This window comes from Salmo trutta, chromosome 23 (genome assembly GCF_901001165.1).
Source record: "Salmo trutta chromosome 23, fSalTru1.1, whole genome shotgun sequence".
NCBI classification, from domain to species: domain Eukaryota; kingdom Metazoa; phylum Chordata; class Actinopteri; order Salmoniformes; family Salmonidae; genus Salmo; species Salmo trutta.
This window is the reverse complement of record NC_042979.1, coordinates 28,025,187-28,051,282: the sequence shown is the minus strand read 5'-3', so window position 1 is coordinate 28,051,282 and position 26,096 is coordinate 28,025,187. Positions and strand designations below refer to the sequence as shown.

At 43.1% G+C, this 26,096-nt stretch overlaps 1 protein-coding gene across 3 annotated transcripts in view; it reads left to right on the top strand.

Moving 5' to 3' along the window:
- The first annotated feature begins 1,306 nt into the window (after positions 1-1,306).
- LOC115159719 (collagen type IV alpha-3-binding protein) overlaps positions 1,307-26,096 on the top strand; it is a 45,107-nt gene continuing 20,317 nt past the window's right edge. The window contains exons 1-5 of one of the 3 annotated variants that reach the window (XM_029709724.1): positions 1,307-1,639; positions 1,839-2,022; positions 3,282-3,416; positions 13,454-13,570; positions 16,940-17,017. In XM_029709724.1, the coding sequence (XP_029565584.1) occupies positions 1,909-2,022; positions 3,282-3,416; positions 13,454-13,570; positions 16,940-17,017 (444 nt within the window). In that variant the 5' untranslated portion in view covers positions 1,307-1,639; positions 1,839-1,908. Of the gene's footprint in view, positions 2,023-3,281; positions 3,417-13,453; positions 13,571-16,939; positions 17,018-26,096 lie in introns of all 3 variants that reach the window. The other 2 variants (XM_029709726.1, XM_029709725.1) reach the window with 2 other exon arrangements.

Below are 26,096 nucleotides of genomic sequence, written 5' to 3'. Positions count from 1 at the left end.
TCGACATGTACGACAGCGTGTTCCAGTTCCTGCCAATATCCAGCAACTTTGCACAGTCATTGAAGAGGAGTGGGACAATATTCCACAGGCCACAATCAACACCCAGATCAGCTGTATGTGAAGGAGATGTGTCGCACTGCACACTAGATACTGACTGGTTTTCTGATCGACGCCCTTACCTTTTTTTTTTTTAAGGTATCTGTGACCAACAGATGCATATCTGTATTCCCAGTCAAGTGACAGCCATAAATTAGGGCCTAATGAATTTATTTCAATTTACAGATTTCTTTATATGAACTGTAACTCAGTAAAATCTTTGAAATTGTTATCTGTTGAGTTTATATTTTTGTTCAGGGTACATACTGTATCTACCTCAATTACCTTGTTCTCCTGCTCATCGACTCGGTACTGGTACCCTGTGTATATATTGTTTATCTATTATTACTTTTATTATTACGTGGTTTACTTTTCTATTATTTATCTATTTTCTTTCTCTGTATTGTTGGGAAGGGCCCGTCAGTAAGCTTTCACTGTTAGTCTACACATGTTGTTTACGAAGCATGTGACAAATAAAATTGGATTTGTGTAGGCCACCAAATGGATTAGGACTGGAGGAGAGGAGGGAATGAGAAATATCACACAGGCGTGTGTGACAGGAAGAACCGCTCAGCTGAGCATGGAATATCACATGACTGTGACTTATACTTAAAGCTCTGGCTTTCCTGTGAGTCAGAGCATGTGACTGTACCAATATGACTGGTAGAGCGAGTGAGGGAGGGAAGGCAGGGACAGAGAAGAAGGGGGTGCGCTAAAAGATAAAAGAACTTGGGATTTTAGTGGGCTCTGGTTATGTCATTGACGGTTAGAGGAAGGGCTTTAAGAATTGAGTCAGGGATGTTGTTGGTGTGTGTGTGTGTGTGTGTGTGTGTGTGTGTGTGTGTGTGTGTGTGTGTGTGTGTGTGTGTGTGTGTGTATGGCACTCCTGGGCCCACATAAATCACTGATTTCCCACTCATGGCACAGTGTCTGTTTTATATGAAAACACAGATATTATACATTTAGGTGTAGTTTTCATCAGTGGTACTGTTCTAATGGGTTGTTACTGAAACACAAACACACTAATACACTGGAATCAGTAAATATCGGTGTACTGTTCCTTACAGACTATGCCATCAGTGATCTCATGTCAATGAGAAATAATGTAACCATTGATATGACATGCTACTTAATGCATATGTAGTACGACTTACTGTATATGTAGGAGGGGTTTACTTGTTTTTTGGGGGAATGGATTTAGTGACGTCACCCGAGCAGCCAGCGCCCCTTCCACGCGCGAATCCGACAGGCGTGAATATGGCGTAGCTGTCAGACGCGCTAGAAAAACAAATATTTACTGATAAAAAGATGTTTTCGTCGTAGTAAATACGGGATTTTATTACATTTACCAAGTCAGATATTCTTTATTTCAACTAGCTGCTAGTGTTTTGAGTATTTCAAGCTGGATGGAAGGTTTGCGGCTAGAAGAAAACATAAAGGGGCGGGTGCGAGTCATTCCTGGCTAGTTCCTACCTGACTAGCCACTCCGCTATCGTTATAGCTTATCTAACGTCACAGGCTAGTGACACAAACAGCCCTCCAGGTGAACAGTCAATTTGGACAAACACTAGCTAATAATAATAATTTTAGGACATAGCTAAGACATTTATATAGTTAACGTCGTTAGATCTGGCTAGTAACGTTAGATGTGTAACAGTTATTTCTTATCGCGGATGCTATTATTGCGCTCTGTAATTTTTTTAACTTTCTGTAGCTAACGTTAGTTGTTTGTATTCATTTAGCTCGACTGTCAGCCAACGTTCGCTTCCTAGCTAGCTATCTAGCTAGCTAGTTAGCTAGACAACACTAACAATGTCGGATAACCAGAGCTGGAATTCATCGGGTTCCGATGAAGATTTGGAGACCGCGGAATCGGGAGTCGGACAGCCTGTTGGAATCGCCGAGTACAGTGGAATCCTCAGCAAGGTAACCGATCTGACGTTAAACCTGACTTGAGTTAATTAGCAAGCTAGCTAACGTTAACTACCGTAGCTAGGTGGCTGAGATGGGTAGCTAGAGACAGCTAGCTAGCCATATGCAGGGCTCTACAGTGCGACCATTTTACTCGCATATGCGCCTACATATTTTACTGTGCGACCCGTAATTATTGTTTAGGTGCGCCTATGAAAAAAATGTAAGATTGTAACTTTATTAGCTTTGTGCTTCTAAAGGTTTTGTGTGCGCCTACATTTTCCCAATGTATGTGCTCCAAGTAAAAAAAGTTTAGCGTAGAGCCCCGATCTGGCTATACACCGCAATTACGCTATGAATATTATTAGCCAATAATATACATAGCCTATAAGCCTACTGTAGTGATATGGACTAATTAAACGATAGTGTTGGTTGACAAAGTGTCAGTCCTACTGTTGTTGTGCACAAGAACCAAAGCGCGCGAGCTCTTGTTTTGTGTTTGTAAAAAAAATTACATTTCAAACTAGCTAGCCAAACAAAGGTAACCAAACCAGGCACACACACTGTCTAGCTGACAGCTGGCCCATCTTAACTCGACCGTGGTTTCTGAAAGCCTTTAACAAAACGGTAGCTCGCTAACGTTAGGCATTAGCAAGCAGAATATTATCTAGGTAAGCATCTAATTGAAAGCTGTGTGGGTTGTCATTCTAAAGTCTGTCCATAGAAATAGAATGATCATTCTATTTATGTGGCCTTAATGGCCAACCCAAACAGGTTGAGAGTATAGCACATCATAATCATGCTAAACTCACCTGCGTTATCATAGTAAGCCCTGTACATGTGATAAATTAATTTTAGATGGATGAATGGGTTTTCTCTTTACATCGTTAACTGTTTCATACAGCCTTGTGAGTGCATGCTTGCCACAGATTATTACATCAGGCTAATGCCACAGTAGAATATTGCATCAAAACAGTAGTCAACAAACAGATATGAATTTAGAAGTTAATCATATGATTCTACCTTCCTAGTGTTTCGTCAACTACCCATTGTGTGATTGAAGTGGTTGTTGTCATCCAATCTAAGTGTCTCATTTAGCTTTTTCAGACTGCAGTGGCCAACTTGTGCCAACAATATGTCATTACATAGGGCAAAAAGGTATATTGTGTTTGATTATCGTGCGCATCCTCGTTATAGCATGACCACATTGTGAATTCCTCCCTCCCTCAGAGCTAAGTAACTTTTTAATTTGCATTCCGTTGCCTCTCCTTCAGTGGACCAACTACATCCACGGCTGGCAGGATCGCTGGGTGGTTCTGAAGAACAACACTCTGAGCTACTATAAGTCTCAGGACGAGAGAGAGTTTGGCTGCAGAGGGTCCCTGTGTCTCAGCAAGGCTGTCATAACTGTGAGTAGACTGCACAGTACTATAGAGTACACTACTATACTATGTTACTGTACTACTTTATAGATGCTTATAGGGCCAATCAGCAGTTTAAATAATAACAAAGCATCCTCCCCGCCACTGTTTCGGCAAAAGGCTGAGTGATGGGGCTGGAGAAATGTAATCACTCTAAAGTTCATAGACAGAGCTATGGATGCAGGGACTGACCATCCATGATATCAACATTATAGTTTAAACCATGTTTTGAGGCTTTACAGTGTAAATTTACATTTACTTTGTTTACAAACATTGGAGTAAAATGAGCTTATATTCTGGGTTCTGATGATTCTTCAAGAATCAATGGGTACATATCATTAATTTCATTAAGTCCAAAAATGGATGTAGCAATTGCTGATTGATCCTTTTAAGTCTGTGTCCAAAACTTAATGATGAGAGAGGGTTCCCTGTGTGTTAGAAAGGCTGTCCTGTAAGTAGACACCCAACTTCAAACCTACAACACAGTGTCTTGTCTTACGTCTTGTCTTGGTGCCCTGCCAATATCAAGATCCATCACATACATACTTCTGAGCTCTTATTGATTTCTGACTCCAGTTGAGAACCAGTTGAATGAATGGATATGTGAAAGATTTGGAAGTGGTATTTTATGGACAGTGTAACAAGCTAGAGAGGGATCAACTATTGACATGGATATCCATTTAATATTAACTCTGAGAGGTGCATTGGATCTAAAATGTGCCCTCCTTATAAGCAACTAAGAAATGAGAGTTGAGTGCATAATACTGTTGTTTTCATTTAAAAACAACAACACAGAACTCCTGATTTAGACTTATTGCTGGAGGGTAAGTAGCTCCTCAGGTGACTGCTGGTTTTAACACAACACTCTTATCTAGGGATCAACTTAGGCTCTACTCAGCCCTACTCAGATCCTTTCACAATGCGTCTATCCATCAGTCTCTCCAGGATTCTGCGATGGCAATTTTGTTTGCAAAATCAACAATTCTCTGCATGTTATGTGAGGGCTTGCAAATTTGACCACTGTACTATTTTTGCATTAAACTGTCAAATCGTTATCGCATAAAACTGACCCATTGCCGCAGTACAAAAAGAGGGACTGCAATTTCAACCCATCACCGCACAAATAATATGGTTCAATAAAGCGACACGTCAACAAACATTTTCCGTTGTCAATGCATTTTTGTGACAAATTGGACAAAATCATCACATACTGCCATGCACAATGTCAGAATTGCTGCAGCAAAATCTACCGTTTTGCCCACAAATATCACCAAAAATCCCTTCATGATCCTGGAGGGGCTGATCCTTCCTTCCTTGAAGTAACCACTGATCTAACAGTATAAGATCAAGGCTAGGTGACAGCTATCATAGATTTGACCAGTCCAGTTATGTCATTCACTGACTATAAGGAGGATAATGACATGAATGACAAAGGTTGGGTTCAAAGGTCAGGTTCTCATGGTAACTCATTAATTAACTGCTATATACAGTGCTTTCGGAAAACATTCAGACCACTTAACTTTTTCCACATTTTTTCTAATTTGTAATATAAAAAAAATCACATTTACATAAGTATTCAGATCCTTTACTCAGTATTTTGTTGAAGCACCTTTGGCAGCGACTACAGCCTCGAGTCTTCATGGGTATGACGCTACAAGCTTGGCACATCTGTATTTGGGGAGTTTCTCCCATTCTTCTCTGCAGATCCTCTCAAACTCTGTCAGGTTGGATGGGGAGCGTCACTGCACAGCTATTTTCAGGTCTCTTCAGAGATATTCTATCAGGTTCAAGTCCGGGCTCTGACTGGGCCGCTCAAGGACATTCAGATACTTGCCCTGAAGCCACTCCTTGGCTTTGTGCACTCCTGCGTTGTCTTGGCTTTGAGACTTGTGCATGAAGCTGCTCCCCAATTCACCACAAGGGCTAGCCGACCGCAGCGAGCTGTAAGCGAGAGTATGCAAGCATGCAACTTACCTCTACCTTGGCACTACTGCACTAGACTCGTCACATGCACCCTGCGGTTGCCTGCCCACACACTCACACACACACACACACACACACACACACACACACACACACACACACACACACACACACACACACACACACAGCGGGATGAATAAGTGACCTGTTCCCAGGCTGGTCAGAATTGTCAACCTATTCAGTCTGTATTTATTCAGCTTCATCCATTCTCTACCACTGTAAATATTAACTTCAACTGTAATGTTGGCCATGTTCCAACCCTGGGGAGTGTACTTTCCAAAACTGAAGCTTCCATGGCATTGATCATAAACAATCAACAAAAACTACCATGGGGTTATTAAATGCCCCATGGCTCAGACACAATCTGATTAGCATGTCAAATGAGACACACACACCAGCCAGGCGGTGGAGAATGGCTTGCAGGCAGGAGTCATGAGGAAGGACAATTGGGTTCCACGTTCTTGTGACTGGATTGAATACTATCTACTGCTCTTCAATTGAACAGATTGCCTTTAGTCTGGAATGAAGACACCCCCCACACTTTCTCTTACTCATTCTATTTTTTCCCTCAGTCTCCCTCCCTCTCTCTGTATGTCTGTCCCTTTCTGTATGTCTCTGTATATGTGTATATTCTCTCTCTGTATGTCTGTCCCTTTCTGTATGTCTCTGTATATGTGTATATTCTCTCTCTGTCTGTCCCTTTCTGTATGTCTCTGTATATGTGTATATTCTCTCTCTGTATGTCTGTCCCTTTCTGTATGTCTCTGTATATGTGTATACTAATATCAGCCTTTGCATGTGGCTCTGACACACTCTACAATTCCTCTTGTATTGAAGACTCCCAAATAAGGTTTACACTCCTCCGTTACACAAAGTGTGTCTCTCTCACTGAAGTGGAAGAGGTGTCTGCTGCTTGCCTGAGGCTGTTTTGGCAGCAAAATATACACACACTGTCATTCTCCAGTGCTCAGTGATCACCAGTCAGGTTAGAACATGCAGGTGGCTTTACTTCCTTGTCAGTGTTAACAGACATGTTATCATGTCAGCAAGACAGAGGAAGGTGTATGTGAGGTCACAGGATTACACTTAAGCTCATAGCACCTCGAGCTGTGTGTGTGTGTCCGTCCGTCCGTCCGTACACTGAGGGAAGCACAGAAAACAGTGGAAGACCGAGAAAGAAACGACCCAGGAAAAGAGAGCTAGAAACTGAGGGACACTGCCTCTTCTGAGCCTGATGGGGCTGACGATGCTTTAAACCCCTGCTCTGTCTTTGTCAGTCTGTCTGCAGTCTCTGCTGCTGCTCTGCAGCCATTCAGCTGATTTGGTGGGAAATGAACCGTAGAGGTCTCGCTTTTATTCCCTCCCTCTGGTGGTGTGTGTATGTGTGGTCTGTGGTAAATTCGAAGCTCGAGCCAGTGTATCGGTTGAGTGGTCAAATAGCACAGATCCTTGTCGATCTGCAGCATGGGCATTTCCTCTCTAATTCATTCTCTGTGTGTGGATTTAGATTGTCAGCTGAATGCTATTAAACTGTGACTTCTCAAAGCATAAACACAACTGAACAGAAGGGGGACGTGTGTGTAGGTCAACCAGTTTGTGAAAGAGTAAAGCCTGCTGTCCTGGCTACACACAAGCAGGTGGTCCACCAGACTGTGGGACTGATGTTTAAAGAAGGTGCATGTTCTGTCACTCTGGTTTTTCATAGCAGTACTAGAAAATAGGCTTGGGAGATATATTGTATTTCAAAATAATATTTTCTTTGCGGGGGTTGGTGGGTGCGATGCCATTGCTTAAATCTAAATTGAAGTATAACTAAGAAATCGAAGATGTGTCAAATAAATGAAATCCAGCTCAGGGCTCCAGCTATGCGTTTGGTTGGTAACTTGCTAGTGAAGTGGCTAGATGTCAAGATCAAGCTTCTTGGTTACTGCAGAGACATTAAATCCCCTCCTGGATCCAGATCCTTGTTGCCTAAATTGATTTGTTTGCCCATTCGATAATACCGTATACCCTGGTATGGTACAGAAACGGTATGAAAATCTGGGTCCTGCCCAACCCTACAAGAAAAGCAAACATGAAAATAGTATGCAGCATTGTTCATAGGCCTTCTGTATGCCTGGATCTTTTTGAAATTGGGCCTATTTTTCATTGGGTGGTCTGAGAATTAATACGGTCCGTTTGTTTATTCCCAGCACATTAATAAAAGTGTGAGTGACCCTGCTTATGATTACAGCAAAGCACACTCTTTAGTGATCAATTCCTCAGTTCAAAAGGCTGGAGATCAGCAAGAACCCTGCCTGATTTGTGCAACAGAATAATATAGGCCTTTGGCCTCGCCACTCAGAATGACACTAGTATCCATCATTAGCTCCAGATTTAGCTCCAGCTCTCCTCCCTTTAGGGGCTAGGAGACAGACGAAACAGGAGGGAGCCTCTGTTGATTAATGCTCTCTCTCAGCCAAGGCCATCGGCAGTGATACTATCTGAGCAAAGCTGGCAAATCAGAGTTCAAGAAGCATTTACAGATGTCAATGTCAGTAAATTCAGCATTCTTCTCTTTGCCCACCTCAAACCCTCCAGCCCATTTAGGGTGTTATTGCAGAGGGAAGCTCTTTGATTGGTTTAACATGTCCAAGGAATGGCTGAATCTGGGTTGTTCAGTAATATTGTAGGGAGAGGAAGAGCAGGGGCAATCAGAGTTGATTTGAAGGGGTTATTGAAATGGCATATTCACTGCAGTTTACAGCCTAGACTAGAATTCTTTACTCAATAGAAGGAAAATAATGCATTATTGCATTGTGTTATAGCCTAGGTGTGATCATTTTCTTGTCCCTAAGATGTATTAGTAGTATTAGACCTAATATTAAGGTAATGAATGGCTACACCTCTCTGGTCTGTCTTCACGGTGCTCTGCGCAATTACGCACCTGACCTCCGCTGCATCTCAGCTACAGCTTTTCCTCTTAGCCCTTGGAGTCCCAGGAAAAGCTAGACTACAATAGCTTGTTGTACACTTAATTCAAGCATTTTATTTACTTCTACTAGCCTATCAAGGAGAATTTCCAGCTTGATCTTGCTTTCTGATTGTAAAATAGGCGGAGAGAGCGCTAGCTGTTCCCATGTGCTATAGGCTATGCAAGCCTCCGCTTTTCCTCTTCACTTGAAATCCCAGGAAAAGCTATAGGCTACAAAAGCAATAGGACATGTTTTGTTTTTTATACTAAGCCTAATGGTCTTTTTGTCAAGAGAAGCAGGCTTGCTCTTGCTAAATATGAAATAGGCCTAGGCCAAATTAACTGTCGCCCGGGACAGACCGTGAGACAGCGAAAAAGTGGAAGGCACTTGCAAACCACTTGAGCAACGAGGCAAGCATTGACATGATGTAAAAGATGTGCAGGCTAAACAGCGTCTGTTGTTGAATTGCTACATTTCTATATTTTTTATTACGTGTATACTGAACTAAAATATAAACGCAACAATTTCAAAGATTTGACTGATTTTACAGTTCATATCAGGAAATCAGTCCATTTGAAATAAATTCATTATCCATAATCTATTGATATAACATGAATGGGAATACAGATGTGTATCTGTTGCTCACAGATCCCTTAAAAAAAAAATACGGGCGTGGAAGTTGCTGTCGTACACGTCGATCCAGAGCATCCCAAACATGTTCAATGGGTGACATGTAAGATGAGTATGCAGGCTATGGAAGAACTAGGACACTTTCAGCTTCCAGGAATTCTGTACACATCCTTGCAACATGGAGCCGTGCATCATTATGTTGGAACATGAGGTAGTGGCGGTGGATGAATGGCACGACAATGGGCCTCAGGATCTAGTCACGATATCGCTGTGCCATCGATAAAATGCAATTGTATTCGTTGTCCGTAACTTATGCCCGCCCGTACCATAACCTCACCGCCACCATGGGGAACTCTGTTTACAAAATTGACATCAGCAAACCGCTCGCCCTCACAACGCCGTACGCATTGGTTTGTGTTTTTGAGGCCCGTTGGATGTACTAGCAAATTCTCTAAAACGACATTGGAGGCGGTTTATGGTAGAGAAATGAACATTAAATTATCTGGCAACAGGGGCCTCCCTAGTGGCGCAGTGCTAGCTGCGATCCCAGGCTGTGTCGCAGACTGCTGCAACCTGGAGACCCATGATGCAGCGCACAATTGGCCCAGCGTCGTCCGGGTTAGGGGAGGGTTTGGCTGGCCGGGTTGTCCTTGTCTTATCATGCTCTAGCGACTCCTGTGGCGGGCTGGGCGCAATGCACGCTGACACGGTTGCCAGGTGTACGGTGTTTCCTCTGACGCATTGGTGCGGCTGGCTTCTGGGTTAAGCGAGCAGTGCGGCTTGGTGGGGTCGTGTTTCGGAGGACGCACGGCTCTCGAGCTTCGCCTCTCCCGAGTCCGTACGGGAGTTGCAGCGATGAGACAAGACTGTAACTACCAATTTGATATCACGAAAAAGGGGTAAAAAAAAAGTTCTGGCAACGGCTTTGGTGGACATTCCTGCAGTCAGCATGCCAATTGCTCACTCCTTCAACTTGATACATCTGTGGCATTGTGTTGTGTGTCCAAACTGCACATTTTATAGTGGGCTTTTATTGTCCCCAGCACAAGGTACACCTGTGTAATGATCATGCTGTTTAATCAGCTTCTTGATATGCCAACTGTCAGGTGGATGGATTATCTTGGGAAAGGAGAAATGCTCAGTAATAGAGATGTAAACAAATTTGTACCAACAATTTGAGAAAAATAACTTCTTTTTTTTTTTCAGCGCATGAAACATGGGACCAACACTTTACATATTGCGTTTTATATTTTTGTGTACATTTAAGTATTATTTGCAGTTGTCACTGACAATGAACACACCCTGGAGCACTGAATGGTCTTGTTACCACCTTATTAATAGGCCTACATCGTGCAGTAGGATGCGTTGCTCAGTTGATTGACAGTTGTACTGCAGAATGTTAAACGGTCCGCTGGTGTGGATGCTCGACAACATTTATAGTGATGTATAATTTATCGTTATAGTTATCGTCCTTGGTCTGGATGGCCCTTAACGTTGGCTAAAGATTTGACATGTTGAATCTTGGAAACTCCAGCCAAGGACATGAGACGTTCTAAAACTAGACAGTTAAGCTCAAACAAATCGTTGTGTTTCATCTTGTGTATCTGAACTGGGGTTTATGATCATGGCTATTCCATGCTAGTAGACCAGTGACTTGTGTGAAGTAGCTAGCTAGTTAGCCAATATCAGTGTGGCTTTCAGACCAGAAATCAGAAATACAACAGAAGGTCAAGTAATGTTATACATATAAGTTAGCTACTTACGACTAATATACAGTGCATTCGGAAAGTATTCAGACCCTTTAACTTTTTGTTACGTTAGTCTTGTTCTAAAATTGATTAAAACATGTTTTTTAAATCATCCATCTACACACAATACCCCATAATGATGAAGAAAAACAGGTTTTTAGAAATGTTTGCTAATTTGTTAAAAATAAAAACAGAAATACCTTATTTACATAAATATTCAGACCCTTTGCTGTGAGACTCTAAATTTAGCTCAGGTGCATCCTGTTTCCATTGATCATCCTTGATGTTTCCACAACTTGATTGGATCCACCTGTGGTAAATTCAATTGATTGGACATGATTTGGAAAGGCACACACCTGTCTCTATAAGGTCCCGTACTTGACAGTGCATGTCAGAGCAAAAACCAAGCTATGAGGTCGAAGGAATTGTCCGTAGAGTTCCGAGACAGGGTTGTGTCGAGGCACAGATCTGGGGAAGGGTACCAAAACATTTCTGCAGCATTGAAGGTCCCCAAGAAGACAGAAGCCTCCATTCTTAAATGGAACTAGTTTGTAACCACCAAGAATCTTCCTAGAGCTGACCGCTTGGCCAAACTGCGCAATCAGGGGAGAAGGGCCTTGGTCAGGGAGGTGACCAACAACCCGATGGTCACTGACAAAGCTCCAGAGTTCCTCTGTGGAGATGGGAGAAGCTTCCAGAAGGACAACCATCTCTGCAACACTCAACCAATCAGGCCTTTATGGTAGAGTGGTCAGACGGAAGCCACTCCTCAGTAAAAGTCACATGACAGCCCGCTTGGAGTTTGCCTAAAGACTCTCAGATCATGAGAAACAAGATTCTCTGGTCTGATGAAACCAAGATTAAACTCTTTGGCCTGATTGCCAAACAGCACGCCTGGAGGAAACCGGGCACCATCCCTGCGGTGAAGCATGGTGGTGGCAGCATCATGTTGTGGGGATGTTTTTCAGGGACTGGGAGACTAGTCAGGATTGAGGGAAGATGAACGGAGCAAAGTACAGAGAGATACCTGATGAAAACCTGCGCTAGAGTGCTCAGGACCTCAGACCAGGGTGAAGGTTCACCTTCCAACAGGACAGTGACCCTAAGCACACAGCCAAGACGACGCAGGAGTGGCTTCAGGACAAGTCTCTGAATGTCCTTGAGTAGGCCAGTCAGAGCCTGGACTTGAACACAATCAAACATCTCTGGAGAGACCTGAAAATATCTGTGCAGCGACGCTCCCCATCCAACCTGACAGAGCTTGAGAGGATCTGCAGAGAAGAATGGAAGAAACTCCCCAAATACAGGTGTGCCAAGCTTGTAGCGTCATACCCAAGAGGGCTCGAGGCTGTAGTCGCTGCCAAAGGTGCTTCAACAAAGAACTGAATAAAGGGTCTGAATACTTATATAAATGCCATATTTCAGTTTTTATTTTTAATAGAAGTGACTCGTTTCAGGAAACTAGGCATATGTCACTACTTTACAGGAGCGTCATTTGAACATAGTAACAAACTTGTATTCCAATCATAAATATGGATACAATTGTTAAATTACGAACATAGTTGGTTTAGCCATGGAAAAAAACAGGAACCTTCCCGCTAGCCATGATTGGCTGAGATAATAGATGGGCTGGACATGCCGGGAGATGAGTTTGGATTGGTCTGTCATGTAGCATGCTTCTGTCTATAACGTGTGCTGTTCAGTATGTGTTGACAGTCCTTTATGCCATGCCATTTTTTAAAGATATAACGTTAACTTTTGTTATTCTCAATGGCTTTGTTACTTTTCTCAACATTGACTCCCTAAATTTAGGAGGTGCTATCGACAGATCAGTTGGAAAAAGTGATGGGCTACTTTCTGCGTACTTCATGGTCAGTGTTAACCGGACTGACTTGACACAATGCTGGCCAAACAAGATGTAGCTACAAACAAAACGGAGTTAAATGGTCCTGGTTTGCCATGAAGCTTTATCAGGTGTTAAATGAGGTGAAAGGGTGATTGGAGTGCCAACTTATTTGCTTACTAGACTTACTGCCTCTACATTAACTACAGAGACTATTGCTCCAATTCTAGCTGTGAATACGAGGGATTGATTCGTTTCCCATTCTAGTAGTCCTCTGGTTTTGATAGCTGTTGATCTGCGACATCAGAAGAAGATTTCTGACCTGAACTAACTGGCCAGGTTATTACACACACACACACACACACACACGTTTGTTTTACTATCCTTGTGGGAACCAAACAATTGATTCCCATTCAAAATCCTATTTTCCTTAACCCCTAAACTTAACCGTGATTATTAACCTAAGCCTAAAATAGCCATTTTCCTTGTGGGGACTGGCGGAATGTCCCAAATTGTCCTTGTTTTACTATCTTTGTGAGCACTTCTGGTCCCCAACAGTTCTTGTGCTGACTCTGCTTCCAGAGGCAGGTTGGAACTCGGTAGTGAGTGTTGCAACCGAGGACGGACTATTTTTACGCGCTTCAGCACTCGGCGGTCCCGTTCGGTGAGCTTGTTGTCATTTCGCGGCTGAGCTTTTGTTGCCCCTAGACGTTTCCACTTCACAATAACAGCACTTAGTTTACCCTTCAAACCCCCCCCTCCCCCTTTCTTTTTGACAGGCCCACTATGTTAAATGTTTTGTTGATATGATTTATATATACTAATCATATTTCTCTCTCTACCCTTTCTCTCTGTCTCTACCCTCAGCCCCTTGAGTTTGATGAGTGCAGGCTTGACATCAGTGTTAATGACAGTGTATGGTACCTGAGAGCCATAGACTCAGAACACAGACACCAGTGGATCAACTCCATCGAACTACACAGGGTAAGAGACGCACGTCACCAGAGACTGCAATATGTCTTTCTGATTATATTGTATTTGAATTCTGTCATTTTGAAATGGAATGGATCTAACTTGGTTCTTTCCTTTGCTGTATTCTTCTTTAAATTACATGTTTTATTGCCACAACTTATAAACGCAACATGCACCATGCTATTTTACTGAATTACAGTTCATATAAGGAAATAAATGAATTGGACTCTAATCTATGGATTTCGCATGACTGGGCAGGGGTTCAGCCATGGGTGGACCTGGGAGGGCATAGGTCCACCCACTGGGGAGCCAGGCCCAGCCAATCAGAAGTGTTTCCCCAGAAAAGGGCTTTATTACAGACAAATACTCCTCAGTTTCATCAGCTGTCCAGGTGGCTGGTCTCAGACGTTCCCGCAGGTGAAGAAACCGGATGTGGAGGTCCTGGGCTGGCATGGTTACACGTGGTCTGTGGTTGTAAGGCCGGTTGGACGTACTGCCAAATTCTCTAAAATGGCGTTGGTGATGGCTGATGGTAGTGAATTTAACATTCAATTCTCTGCCAACGGCTGTGGTAGACATTCCTGCAGTTGGCATGCCAATTGCACGCTCCCTCAAGACTTGAGACATCTGTGGCATTGTGTTTTGTGATAAAACTGAACATTTTAGAGTGGCCTTTTATTGTCCTCGGGACAAGGTGCACCTGCGTAATGACCATGCTGTTTATTGAGCTTATTTATATGCCACACCTATCAGGTGGATGGATTATCTTGGAAAATGAGAAATGCTCACTAACAGGGATGTAAACAAATATATGCACAACATTTGAGAGAAATATGCTTTTTGTGCGTATGACATTTTTAGGGTCTTTTTATTTCAGCTCATGAAACATGGGACCGCACTTTACATGTTGCCTTTACATTTGTGTTCAGTATATTTACCACTATCTAGGTTTCCATCCAATCGGCAACAGATTTCCATGCAAATATAGACTGCTGCGCTACTCGGGAGGCACACTTTCACCACCCTGTAAAGTTCGTCATAATTTATTTTGTCTGCCTAATATTCTGCATGGTTTCCGGAGTCGTAGTGGGAGGACCACACACCTTGTCATCGTGTGACTCCAAGTTTACTTTGATATGATGGTAATTATATCAATATTTGCACATAAAGGTGTTTCCATCGCCATTTTCTCACATAATACATTTTACCGACACAAAAAGATCCCATCATCTTGATCTTTCCGCATTTATAAAATTGTATTGAAACTTCCTGTTTCCATCACAGTTGTCATTATATTTTTTTATACGGTATGACTTTACTCAAACAGCTGACTGAAGACAGGACGGCTGGGCATTCATGCGATCGAGTCAGTTTCTGCTGTAAAATGGACTTGCTTCTTGCTGAAACAAGCAGGGTGTTGTAGTAAATGAGTCTTCAGTTGCCTAGGCAACATCCCCCTTGCCTGCAGCACATACAGTCAGGAGCGGAGGAGAGTATAAAATGTATTTTATATATATATATCACACACACACACACAGTTGGAGTCGGAAGTTTGCATACACCTTAGCCAAATTCGTTTAAACTCAGTTTTTCACAATTCCTGACATTTAATCCTAGTGAAAATTCCCTGTCTTAGGTCAGTTAGGATCACCACTTTATTTTAAGAATTTGAAATGTCAGAATAATAGTAGAGAAAATTATTTATTTCAGCTTTTATTTCTTTCATCACATTCCCAGTGGGTCAGAAGTTTACATACTCAATTAGTATTTGGTAGTATTGCCTTTAAATTGTTTGACTTGGGTCAAACGTTTCAGGTAGCCTTCCACAAGCTTGCCACAATAAGTTGGGTGAATTTTGGCCCCTTCCTCCTGACAGAGCTGGTGTAACCAAGTCAGGTTTGTAGGCCTCCCTGCTCGCACACGCTTCTTCGGTTCTGCCCACAAATTTTCTGTAGGATTGAGGCCAGGGCTTTGTGATGGCCACTCCAATACCTTGACTTTGTTGTCCTTAAGCCATTTTGCCACAACTTTGGAAGTATGCTTGGGGTCATTGTCCATTTGGAAGACCCATTTGCGACCAAGCTTTAACTTCCTGAATGATGTCTTGAGATGTTGCTTCAATATATCCACATAATATTCTTTCCTCATGATGCCATCTATTTTGTGAAGTGCACCAGTCCCTCCTGCAGCAAAGCACCCCCACAACATGATGCTGCCACCCCCGTGCTTCACGGTTGGGATGGTGTTCTTTGGCTTGCAGGTCTCCTCCTTTTTCCTTCAAACATAACGATGGTCATTATGGCCAAACAGTTATATTTTTGTTTCATAAGACCAGAGAGCATTTCTCCAAAAAGTAGGATCTTTGTCCCCATGTGCAGTTGCAAACCGTAGTCTGGCTTTTCTATGGCGGTTTTGGAGCAGTGGCTTCTTCCTTACTGAGTGGCCTTTCAAGTTTTGTCGATATAGGACTCGTTTTTTCTGTGGATATAGATACTTTTGTACCTGTTTCCTCCAGCATCTTCACAATGTCCTTTGCTGTTGTTCTGGGATTGAGTTGCATTTTTCGCACCAAAGTATGTTCATCTCTGGGAGACAGAACGCGTCTCCTGAGCGGTATGACAGCTGCGTGGTCCCATGGTGTTTATGCTTGCGTACTATTGTTTGTATTGATGAACGTGGTACCTGCAGGTGTTTGGAAATTGCTCCCAAGGATGAACCAGACTTGTGGAGTTCTACAATTTCTTTCTGAGGTCTTGGCTGATTTCTTTAGATTTTCCCATGATGTCAAGCAGAGGCACTGAGTTTGAAGGTAGGCCTTGAAATACATCCACAGGTACACCTCCAATTCACTCAAATGATGTCAATTAGCCTATCAGAAGCTTCTAAAGCCATGACATCATTTTCTGGAATTTTCCAAGCTGTTTAAAGGCACAGTCAACTTAGTGTATATTAACTTCTGACCCACTGGAATTGTGATACAGTGAATTATAAGTGAAATAATCTGTCTAAACAATTGTTGGAAAAATGACTTGTGTCATGCACAAAGTAGATGTCCTAACCGACTTGCCAAAACTATAGTTTGTTAAGAAGAAATGTGTGGAGTAGTTGAAAAACAAGTTTTAATGACTCCAAGCTAAGTGTATGTAAACTTCCGACTTCAACTGTGTGTGTGTGTGTATCTTTTTTTTTGTTGCTATTCTAACGGTGACCACGGTCATTTGGCTGACAAATAACTGTCGTCCAAAATTCCATGATCGTCACGTGGTACATAGTTGGTTGAGAGTTGTTGAGTTGTTTGTCATTTCGCATAGCATTCCCTGTTACACACATTCAGTCATAGGTAACTGTATTAACCATGTGTGATGTGTCTGTTTCTACTAGAGCCTTAGAGACGGGAGGATAGACAGTGGAGTCATCCAGAGGACCTCACTAGTCCCTCCATCAGCAGTGTGTTTAATGGCAAGTCTATCTATACTAAACCCAAAGCTACTGTTTGATCTATTTCCCTATAGCACAGTACTCTTAATATAGTGTGTGTGTCTGTGTGTGCGTCCTTTTATCCAGAGTTGTCATTTGATGTTCTCTCCATTTATAAACAGGTCAGATAAGGGGGGAGTGAGTGGCACCTATTGTTTACACAAAGCTTCCAGGGAGGGCTTCTCACTGTCAAGTTCATGTTTTTAAGTATCCCTATATTTCTGTTACGGGGCTTTCACTCTGTTATTAGTGCGCCTGCGTAGGGGTCTCGTTGTTGATGGACCTGGCCTGAGTGCAATGGCAACCATGTAGTGTGCTAATACGGTTTAGTAAACGTTGATTAACTGGAACCTAGTCGTTGTGTCACTTCGAGTTAACATTGGTAGCAGAGGATGGCTAATAACTACAATGTGCCACCTCGGTTCGACGAGAAGAGGTCGTATGAAAGATGGGAAAATGAACTTGGAATCTGGACACGGGTTACTAATCTGGACAAGAAAAGGCAAGCACTTGCATTGGTATTATCGCTCAAGGGAAGAGCGAGAGATACAGCACTGGAAATAACCCTGGAGGATTTGAACAAGGATGATGGTATGGGAACTTTGATCAGAGCACTGGATTCTGTGTTTCTTAAAGAAGAGAGAGACCGTGCCTACGAGGCATATTCAAACTTTGACAGTGTTACTAGAGACATTTCGGTTGCAATGACGGACTACATCATTGATTTGGAACAGAGGTACACTAGGATGCACAAGTACGACATGGTTCTCCTGGATGCAGTGTTAGCTTTCAAGTTGCTAGATACTGCCTGTCTAGATGGTAGGGAGAAACCGTTGGCTTTGACTGCTTGTACTGTGCTGACTTTTGCATCAATGAAGTCGGGGGTGAAAACACGTCTGTCGCGCCAGTAACAGATGGAACGCAAGTGAGTGACTCAAGACAACCAGAAGAGGGCGCCATTGCCTGGGTCAAATCCACGACAAATATGGAAGGAGATCAAAATGTTTGGGGATGCTTTTCTGCAAAGGGGACCGGACGACTGCACCGTATTGAGGGGAGGATGGATGGGGCCATGTATCGCGAGATCTTGGCCAACAACCTCCTTCCCTCAGTAAGAGCATTGAAATGGGTTGTGGCTGGGTCTTCCAGTATGACAACGACCCGAAACACACAGCCAGGGCAACTAAGGAGTGGCTCCGTAAGAAGCATCTCAAGGTCCTGGAGTGGCCTAGCCAGTCTCCAGACCTGAACCCAATAGAAAATCTTTGGAGGGAGCTGATAGTCCGTATTGCCCAGCGACGGCTCCGAAACCTGAAGGATCTGAAGAAGGTCTGTATGGAGGAGTGGGCCAGAATTCCTGCTGCAGTGTGTGCAAACCTGGTCAAAAACTACAGGAAACGTATGATCTCTGTAATCGCAAACAAAGGTTTCTGTACCAAATATTAAGTTCAGCTTTTCTGATGTATCAAATACTTATGTCATGCAATAAAATGCAAATTAATTACTTAAAAATTATACAATGTGATTTTCTGGATTTTTGTTTTAGATTCCGTCTCTCACAGTTGAAGTGTACCTATGATAAAAATGACAGACCTCTATATGCTTTGTAAGTAGAAAAACCTGCAAAATCGGCAGTGTATCAAATACTTGTTCTCCCCACTGTAGGTATTCCTCTTGTCCAGATGTGTTAGGGCAGTGTGATTTGGGATTGTGTCGTCTGTGGACCTATTAGGGCGGTAAGCAAATTGGAGTGGGTCTAGGTTGTCTGGTAGGGTGGAGGTGATATGATCATTGACTAGTCTCTCAGAGCACTTCATGATGACGGAAGTGAGTGCTACGGGGCGATAGTCATTTAGCTCAGTTACCTTTGCTTTCTTTGGAACAGGAACAATGGTGGCCATCCTGAAGCATGTGGGAACAGCAGACTGGGATAGGGATTGATTGAATATGTCTGTAAACCCACCAGCCAGCTGGTCTGCGCATGCTCTGAGGACCCGGCTAGGGATGCTGTCTGGGCCGGCAGCCTTGTGAGGGTTAACACGTTTAAATGTTTTACTCACGTTGGCTGCGGTGAAGGAGAGCCCGCAGGTTTTGGTAGCGGGCCGTGTCAGTGGCACTGTTGTCCTCAAAGCGAGAAAATAAGTTCTTTAGTTTGTCTGGGAGCAAGACATTGGGGTCTGCGATGGGGCTGGTTTTCTTTTTGTAGTCTGTGATTGACTGTAGACCCTGCCACATACCTCTCGTGTCTGAGCCGTTGAATTGCGACTCTACTTTGTCTCTATACTGACGCTTAGCTTGTTTGATTGCCTTGCGGAGGGAATAGCTACACTGTTTGTATTCGGTCATGTTTCCGGTCGCCTTGCCCTGATTTTTAAAAGCAGTGGTTTGTGCTTTCAGTTTTGCGCGAATGCTACCATCAATCCACGGTTTCTGGTTGGGGAAGGTTTTAATATTCGACGTGGGTACAACATCACTGATGCACTTGCTAATAAACTCGCTCACCGAATCAGCGTATACATCAATGTTGTTGTTCGACCCTATCCGGAACATATCCCAGTCCACATGATCGAAGCAATCTTGAAGCGTGGAATCCGATTGGTCGGACCAGCGTTGAACAGACCTGAGCACGGGCGTTTCCTGTTTTAGTTTCTGTCTATAGGCTGGGAGCAGCAAAATGGAGTTGTGGTCAGATTTGCCGAAAGGAGGGCGAGGGAGGGCTTTGTATGTGTCGCGGAAGTTAGAGTAACAATGATCCAGGATTTTGCCGGCCCGGGTCGCGCATTCGATATACTGATACAATTTATGGAGGATCTGCTTTAGGCTCTGCTGTGATTGATACTGCATGTACACGCACAGTGTGTGGTGCAAAATGGCTTGATACCAATGTCAGTGAAGTAAATATGAAAGAAGTACAAAATATGATTGACACACCAAGCAACTGAGCTTTCAAGTTTGGAGATGGGAGAATCGTCCATTTTACCAAGAGAGTCAAGATACCAGCAAAAATGTGTCAGACTAAGTGTTACATTGAAACAGAGGTGGTCACTACAGATATCCCCTTACTATTAAGCAAAGCTTCCCTGAAGAAGGCAGGGGCTGTACTAGACATAAAAAATGACATGGCAGTGATGTTTAAACAACCAGTGACCTTTGAACTTACTTCCTCAGGCCACTATTGTGTAAACATTTTAGACAAAGACATCACACAGAGTCCATGTAAAAATTTGATTCTGATGCACAGAGCACATGGAGATTCTGACAGTCACAGAGAACATGAACACAAAGGAAAAACACAAAGTATTGTTAACGTCACTAACAGTTTGGCCATGCTACAGTTGACAGACTTCAGAAATGACTCAGCAGTTCTGAGAATAATGACAATGAGAGTATTTCCATTCTACAGCAGATAGTTAACAGTTGAGACATGTCAGAAATACAGCAAACCTAAGCCCAGGCCAGCTGTTGGTTTGCCACTGGCTTCTAAGTACAATGAAACATTGGCTGTAGATCTACATGAGCTAGGACCAAGTGTGCGATCCTTCACATAATCAACCACTTCACACGCTTCAGTGCTGGAAGAATTGGGAATACAAAGAAACCCAGTGAAATCATCAAGCACTTCATTAATTCCTGGATATGTGTGCATGGCCCGCCCCAGAATTTGTTGTGACAATGGAGGAGAATTGAATAATAATGAAATAAGAGACATGGCTGAGAAATGCAACATGGAAGTAAAGACAACTGCTGCATACAGTCCATGGAGCAATGGACTTCTGGCGAGACATAATCAAACACTCACAGGAGATGCTGAAAGTGAAGAAAGACAATGGATGTGACTGGAAAACAGCCCTAAATTGGGCTTTGTTGGCAAAAACTAAATGCACAATGTTCATGGCTACAGCCCATAGCAACTAGTGTTCGGGCAGAACCCTAATCTTCCCTCTGTACTGGTTGACAAGCCACCAGCACTAGAATGGACCAGTGCGAGTGCATGGGTGGGACAGCACCTTTCAGCACTACATGCAGCGAGAAAAAGCCTTCGCTGAAGCAGTGTGTTCAGAAAATTCGCAGGGCTCTGCGTAAACGGCTTTGACCCACCCACCGATGAGAAGTACGAGACTGGTAACAAAGTGTACTACAAACGAGTTGACTGTCGAGTGGAAAGGACCGGGAGAATTCATTGGCCAAGATGGTGTGCTGATATTTGTGAGGCACGGAGGCACCATTGTCAGGGTGCATCACTCAAGATTGCAGAAAGTAAATGATCAGCAAGATGGAGGGGCTGTTGCTGAGAATCAACCTCCTAATTAAAATGACAAAAAGACAAATTAACAGACACGACCCTACCAGATGTCGCATCCAATGATATGGACACTGAAACTGACACAGGAAATGGAGCAGAGACCTTCAACCATGCCTCAGATAATACTGTTGAGCATCCAAATTAGGAAAACATTCAACAAGAGCCATGTGTTAATCAATCAATCAAATGTATTTATAAAGCCCTAATTACATTAGCTGATGTCACAAAGTGCTGTACAGAAACCCAGCCTAAAACTCCAAACAGCAAGCAATGCAGGTATAGAAGCACGGTGGCTAGGAAAAACTCCCTAGAAAGGCCAAAACCTAGGAAGAAACCTAGAGTGGAACCAGGCTATGAGGGGTGGCCAGTCCTCTTCTGGCTGTGCTGGGTGATTAATAACAGAATATGGCCAAGATGCAACAGGTCAGCACCTCTGGAGTAAATGTCAGTTGGATTTTCATAGACAACATTGTTGTTCCAATCTGAAAACTGGACAAACTGTTAAATACATGGACAGAGAAAGTGGTATTCCACATACAGAAACAGTCGAGCAGGAAAAGCCAAAGGAAAACACCATAACTGGTACAACTTGCAGTACTCTGAACCAGGTACATTTTCTGGTACAACAGGGTCAGCTGACCTGTCACTTGTAGATAATCTCAGAATTGAACCAATGGAAAATCAAGAAAAACAGAATGACATTCAAAATAATGTACTTGAAACAAAGGATGTGTCATTTGACTCAGCTAAGCTAGATGAGCTCAGTAATTGAAGGAAAAATAGTGTTTAAGGAAGTCAAAGACATTAGACAAAAATGTGTCTCGTTGTTGATGGGGTCTCGTTGTTGATGGACCTGGCCTGAGTACAATGGCAACCATGTAGTGTGCTAATACGGTTTAGTAAACGTTGTTAAACTGGAACCTAGTCGTTGTCATTTCGAGTTAAAACACACACACACACACACACACACACACACACACACACAGAGTAATGTGTTGTACAGGGCTCTGCATCGCTGATCCAGCTTATAATCTTTTCCACAGATGCCCTCATCCTTCTGGAATTATGCCCTATTACTCATCAGAGAGGAGAGAGAATGAATAGATCAAATGAAAGTAAGAAGTCCTTATCAAGTAGGTCACATATTTGAGAGAGAAGGGCAAGAGCGAGGAGGAGGGAGAGAGTGGGAGGGAGAGAGTTGTGGATAGATGAGAATAGAGAGCCGGATAGAGAGGAGCAGTGGGAGGAGAGGCAAGATAAGGTATGAGGCAGGAGGAGTGTAGGAGTGGGAGGACCTAATTCAAGACAGAGCAGGGATTCCTCAAAGTGACTTTCTGAGCCCATCTCCTAGGGAGGGATTTGCTTATGCAGTGGTCATGGTGTGTGAGGTTGCAGGTGGTGTGAAGGCGAAAAAAGGCACTCTGAACACAGCCGAACAAATAGTGGACCTATGAGCATGTAATGAACATATTTAAATAGTGAATATTGTGTTTGTATGTGGTGTGTCTGAGGCTAAAGAGCCAGACACCAACACTGCAGCACATGGTATTGAATGTGTCCTTGACGGCAGAGTAGCCACTAGAGAACGATATGATTTTTTGGGGGGGAGGGGCGATACCGATCTTGGGGGGTCAAGGAGGCCAATGGCCGATATTTTAGCCGATATTCAATATCATTGTTTGAACATTTTGATTACATTTCCAAAGACAGCCGTGTATGCAACAATTTTAAAATCAAACAATACATTTGACTAAATAACAACATAATGGTAATGATTTTATTTGAGTGGTAAATCTCTTGATAAACTGGATACATTCGCCTGGCCTACTCACATGCCAGGTGAATGCATATTCAATAGGAGTGTGCATGCATTGAGTTATTTTGGCTGATCAGTGAACTTTATGGTGCTACAGATGACAATCTGTTGGCCTTCCATTTGGGACTAATATAAGTCTACTGAGCAACAACATTTGCATAGAAGCATCACTCCAGCATGTCACACCTGTATGGAAGGACATCATATAGGCACTGCTGTTTAGTTTTTTTAGCTGTCAGGACTCATCTCTAAACAACTCAGCTTCTAGGATAATTTGAAACGACTCAATTGACTAGTTCAGCTACCTGTCGAGATGGGCAGGTTGTAACTTGATCCTACTGCTACAATTGGATAGAGCAAGGCTGTAAATCTGCTCCCTTTCACGTCTCTTCACATCTCTCTCCATCGCTCATATCACGTGCTGCTGTTTACTGCTACTATGATAACTAGCTCAATGGCAATGACATTTGCTAACAAGCCATACATTTCCAGATTAGAGCGTGGTTCAGTTTTGTTTGCCTCGAAGTGAGCATAGGTCTGGTATTTAGCTTGGTCTGGTAGGCTCGTGTCACTGGGCAGCTCGCGGCTGGCTTTCCCATTGTAATCCATGATAGTTTGCAAGCCTTGCCACATTGGACGAGTGTCAAAGCCGGTGTAGTAGGATTTGAGCTTTAGTCCTGTGTTGATGATTTGCCTGTTTGATGGTTCGTCGGAGGGCATAACAGGATTTCTTATAAGCGTCCGGATTAGTGTTCCGCTCCTTGAAAGCGGCAGCTTTAGCTCAGTGCGGATGTTGCCTGTAATTCATGGCTTCTGTTTGGGATATGTACGTACGGTCACTGTGGGGACAAAGTTGTCGATGCAGTTATTAATGAAGCCGCTGACTGATGTGGTAACTAGAGTCCTGCAGCTTAGTATCCGCTTCATCGGACCAATTCCATATTGAGCATGTCATTAGAACTTCCTGTTTTGAGTTTTTGCTTGTAAACAGGAATCAGGAGGATAGAGTTATGGTCAGATTTGCCAAATAGAGGACGAGGGAGAGCTTTATATGTATTTATGTGTGTGGAGTAGAGGTGATCTAGTGTTTTTTTTCACCTCTAGTTGCACAGGTGACATGCTGTAGATATGAGGTAAGACAGATTTCAGTTTCCCTGCATTAAAATCACCGGCCACTCGGAGCATTGTATGAGCATTTTCTTGTTGGTTTATGGCCCTATACAGCTCATTGAATGCAGTCTTAGTGTCAGCATCGGTTTTTAGTGGTAAATGCACAACTACTGTATGAAAAATATAGATAAACTCTTTTGGTAAATAATATGGTCTACAGCTTATGAGTTATTCTAACTCGGGCCAGCAGAAGCTCTAGACTTCCTTAATATTAGAGATGGGGCACCAGCTGTTGTAAACAGAGACACACACCTCCAGCTTTGAGCTTCGAGCTGCCGTTCTGTCCTGCCGCCGGTGCATAGAAAAACCAGCTGTATATTATCCATGTCCTTGTTCAGCCACGACTCAGAGAAACATAAGATATTAGTTCTTCAGGTCCCATTGCTAGGATAGACTCGAACGGAGCTCTTCCAGTTTGTTCTCCAGTGATTGTACGTTCGCCAATAGAACGGAGGGTAGAGGCGGTTTATTTACTTGCCGACGTAGTTTCGTCAGGGTGCCTGCACGTCAACCTCTCTTACACCGTCTCTTTCTCTTCTGAGTGGTGGGAATTAGGGCCTGGTCTGGGGTGAGCAGTATGTCCTGCGCCGCCGACTCATTGAAGTAGAAATCTTCATCCAAATCGAGGTTGGGGATCGCTGTTCTGAGGATGTCCAGAAGCTTTTTTTGGTCATAGGAGACGATGGTGGAAACATTATGTACAAAAAAAGTTAAAGCTGCAATATGAAATGTTTTGGGTGACCTGACCAAATTCACATAGAAATGTGCATTATAGATTTGTTATTCTCATTGAAAGCAAGTCTAAGAAGCGGTAGATCTGTTCTATGACCGATATTTCGATGCTTCCTGTTCTTAAATTTAGTTTTTGCGTCTTCTACTTTCGGTTTTTGAACACTAGCCTCAAACAGCTGAAAATACAATATTCTTGGTTATGGAAAATATATTTCACAGCAGTTTAGAATATGGTACAATAATTCTCTACAGAATACTGCTTGTTTTGTCACAAACTGAAATTAGACAAACTATTAGAATTTTAGCAACCAAGAAATGGCGGAGCGATTCCTGCATAGTGCACCTTTTTAAGATCAGCCCAATAAAACACAAAATTGCAGAATTGATCATGAACCCGTATGATGGCCACTATCTAATCCAGCTCCATTCTATCCTCCATTTCTCCCTGTTTGTCTGTGTAGACTGGTATCAAACACCACTGCTTTGATCCTGTGGGTTGATTTTTGTCTTATCAACCAACCAGATAAGAAACTGCTTTATATTCAATAGCAGCTCTGTGATTGGTGGATAGTGGCTGTATTGAACTATCATTGTCAGAATGAGAGCAGCTGATTGGCTGAGGGCGACAGTAGTGATGAAAGCCCCGGTGGAGGCAGGTAAAGGGTTACTCCCGGCCATTGAAAGAGAGTAACCTCTGGCTGGTGGATGCAGGGCCAGGCAGCAGCCATGTGAATAGGCTGCCCTCTGGTTCTCTGTGTTCATCTTAGTTGAAAATACCTAACTATGCTACATGCTCTCTTCCACATTAACCCTTAACTCCTGTAATACTAGGCCCCACAGAGTATCTGTCATATTTTCTGAGTGCTATTTCACACAGGGTGAATCACCATGTCAAATCATGTAATCTCCAGAGAGAGCTTCCCTCTTTTCCCACCAGTCTCTCTCCCAATCTCTCCCTTTTCTTCCCTCCTTTTCTCTCTTCCTCCTTCCCCTCTATTTTAAGTTTATGGGTAATGTAAGTCAGAGAGCTGTAAAGGGAG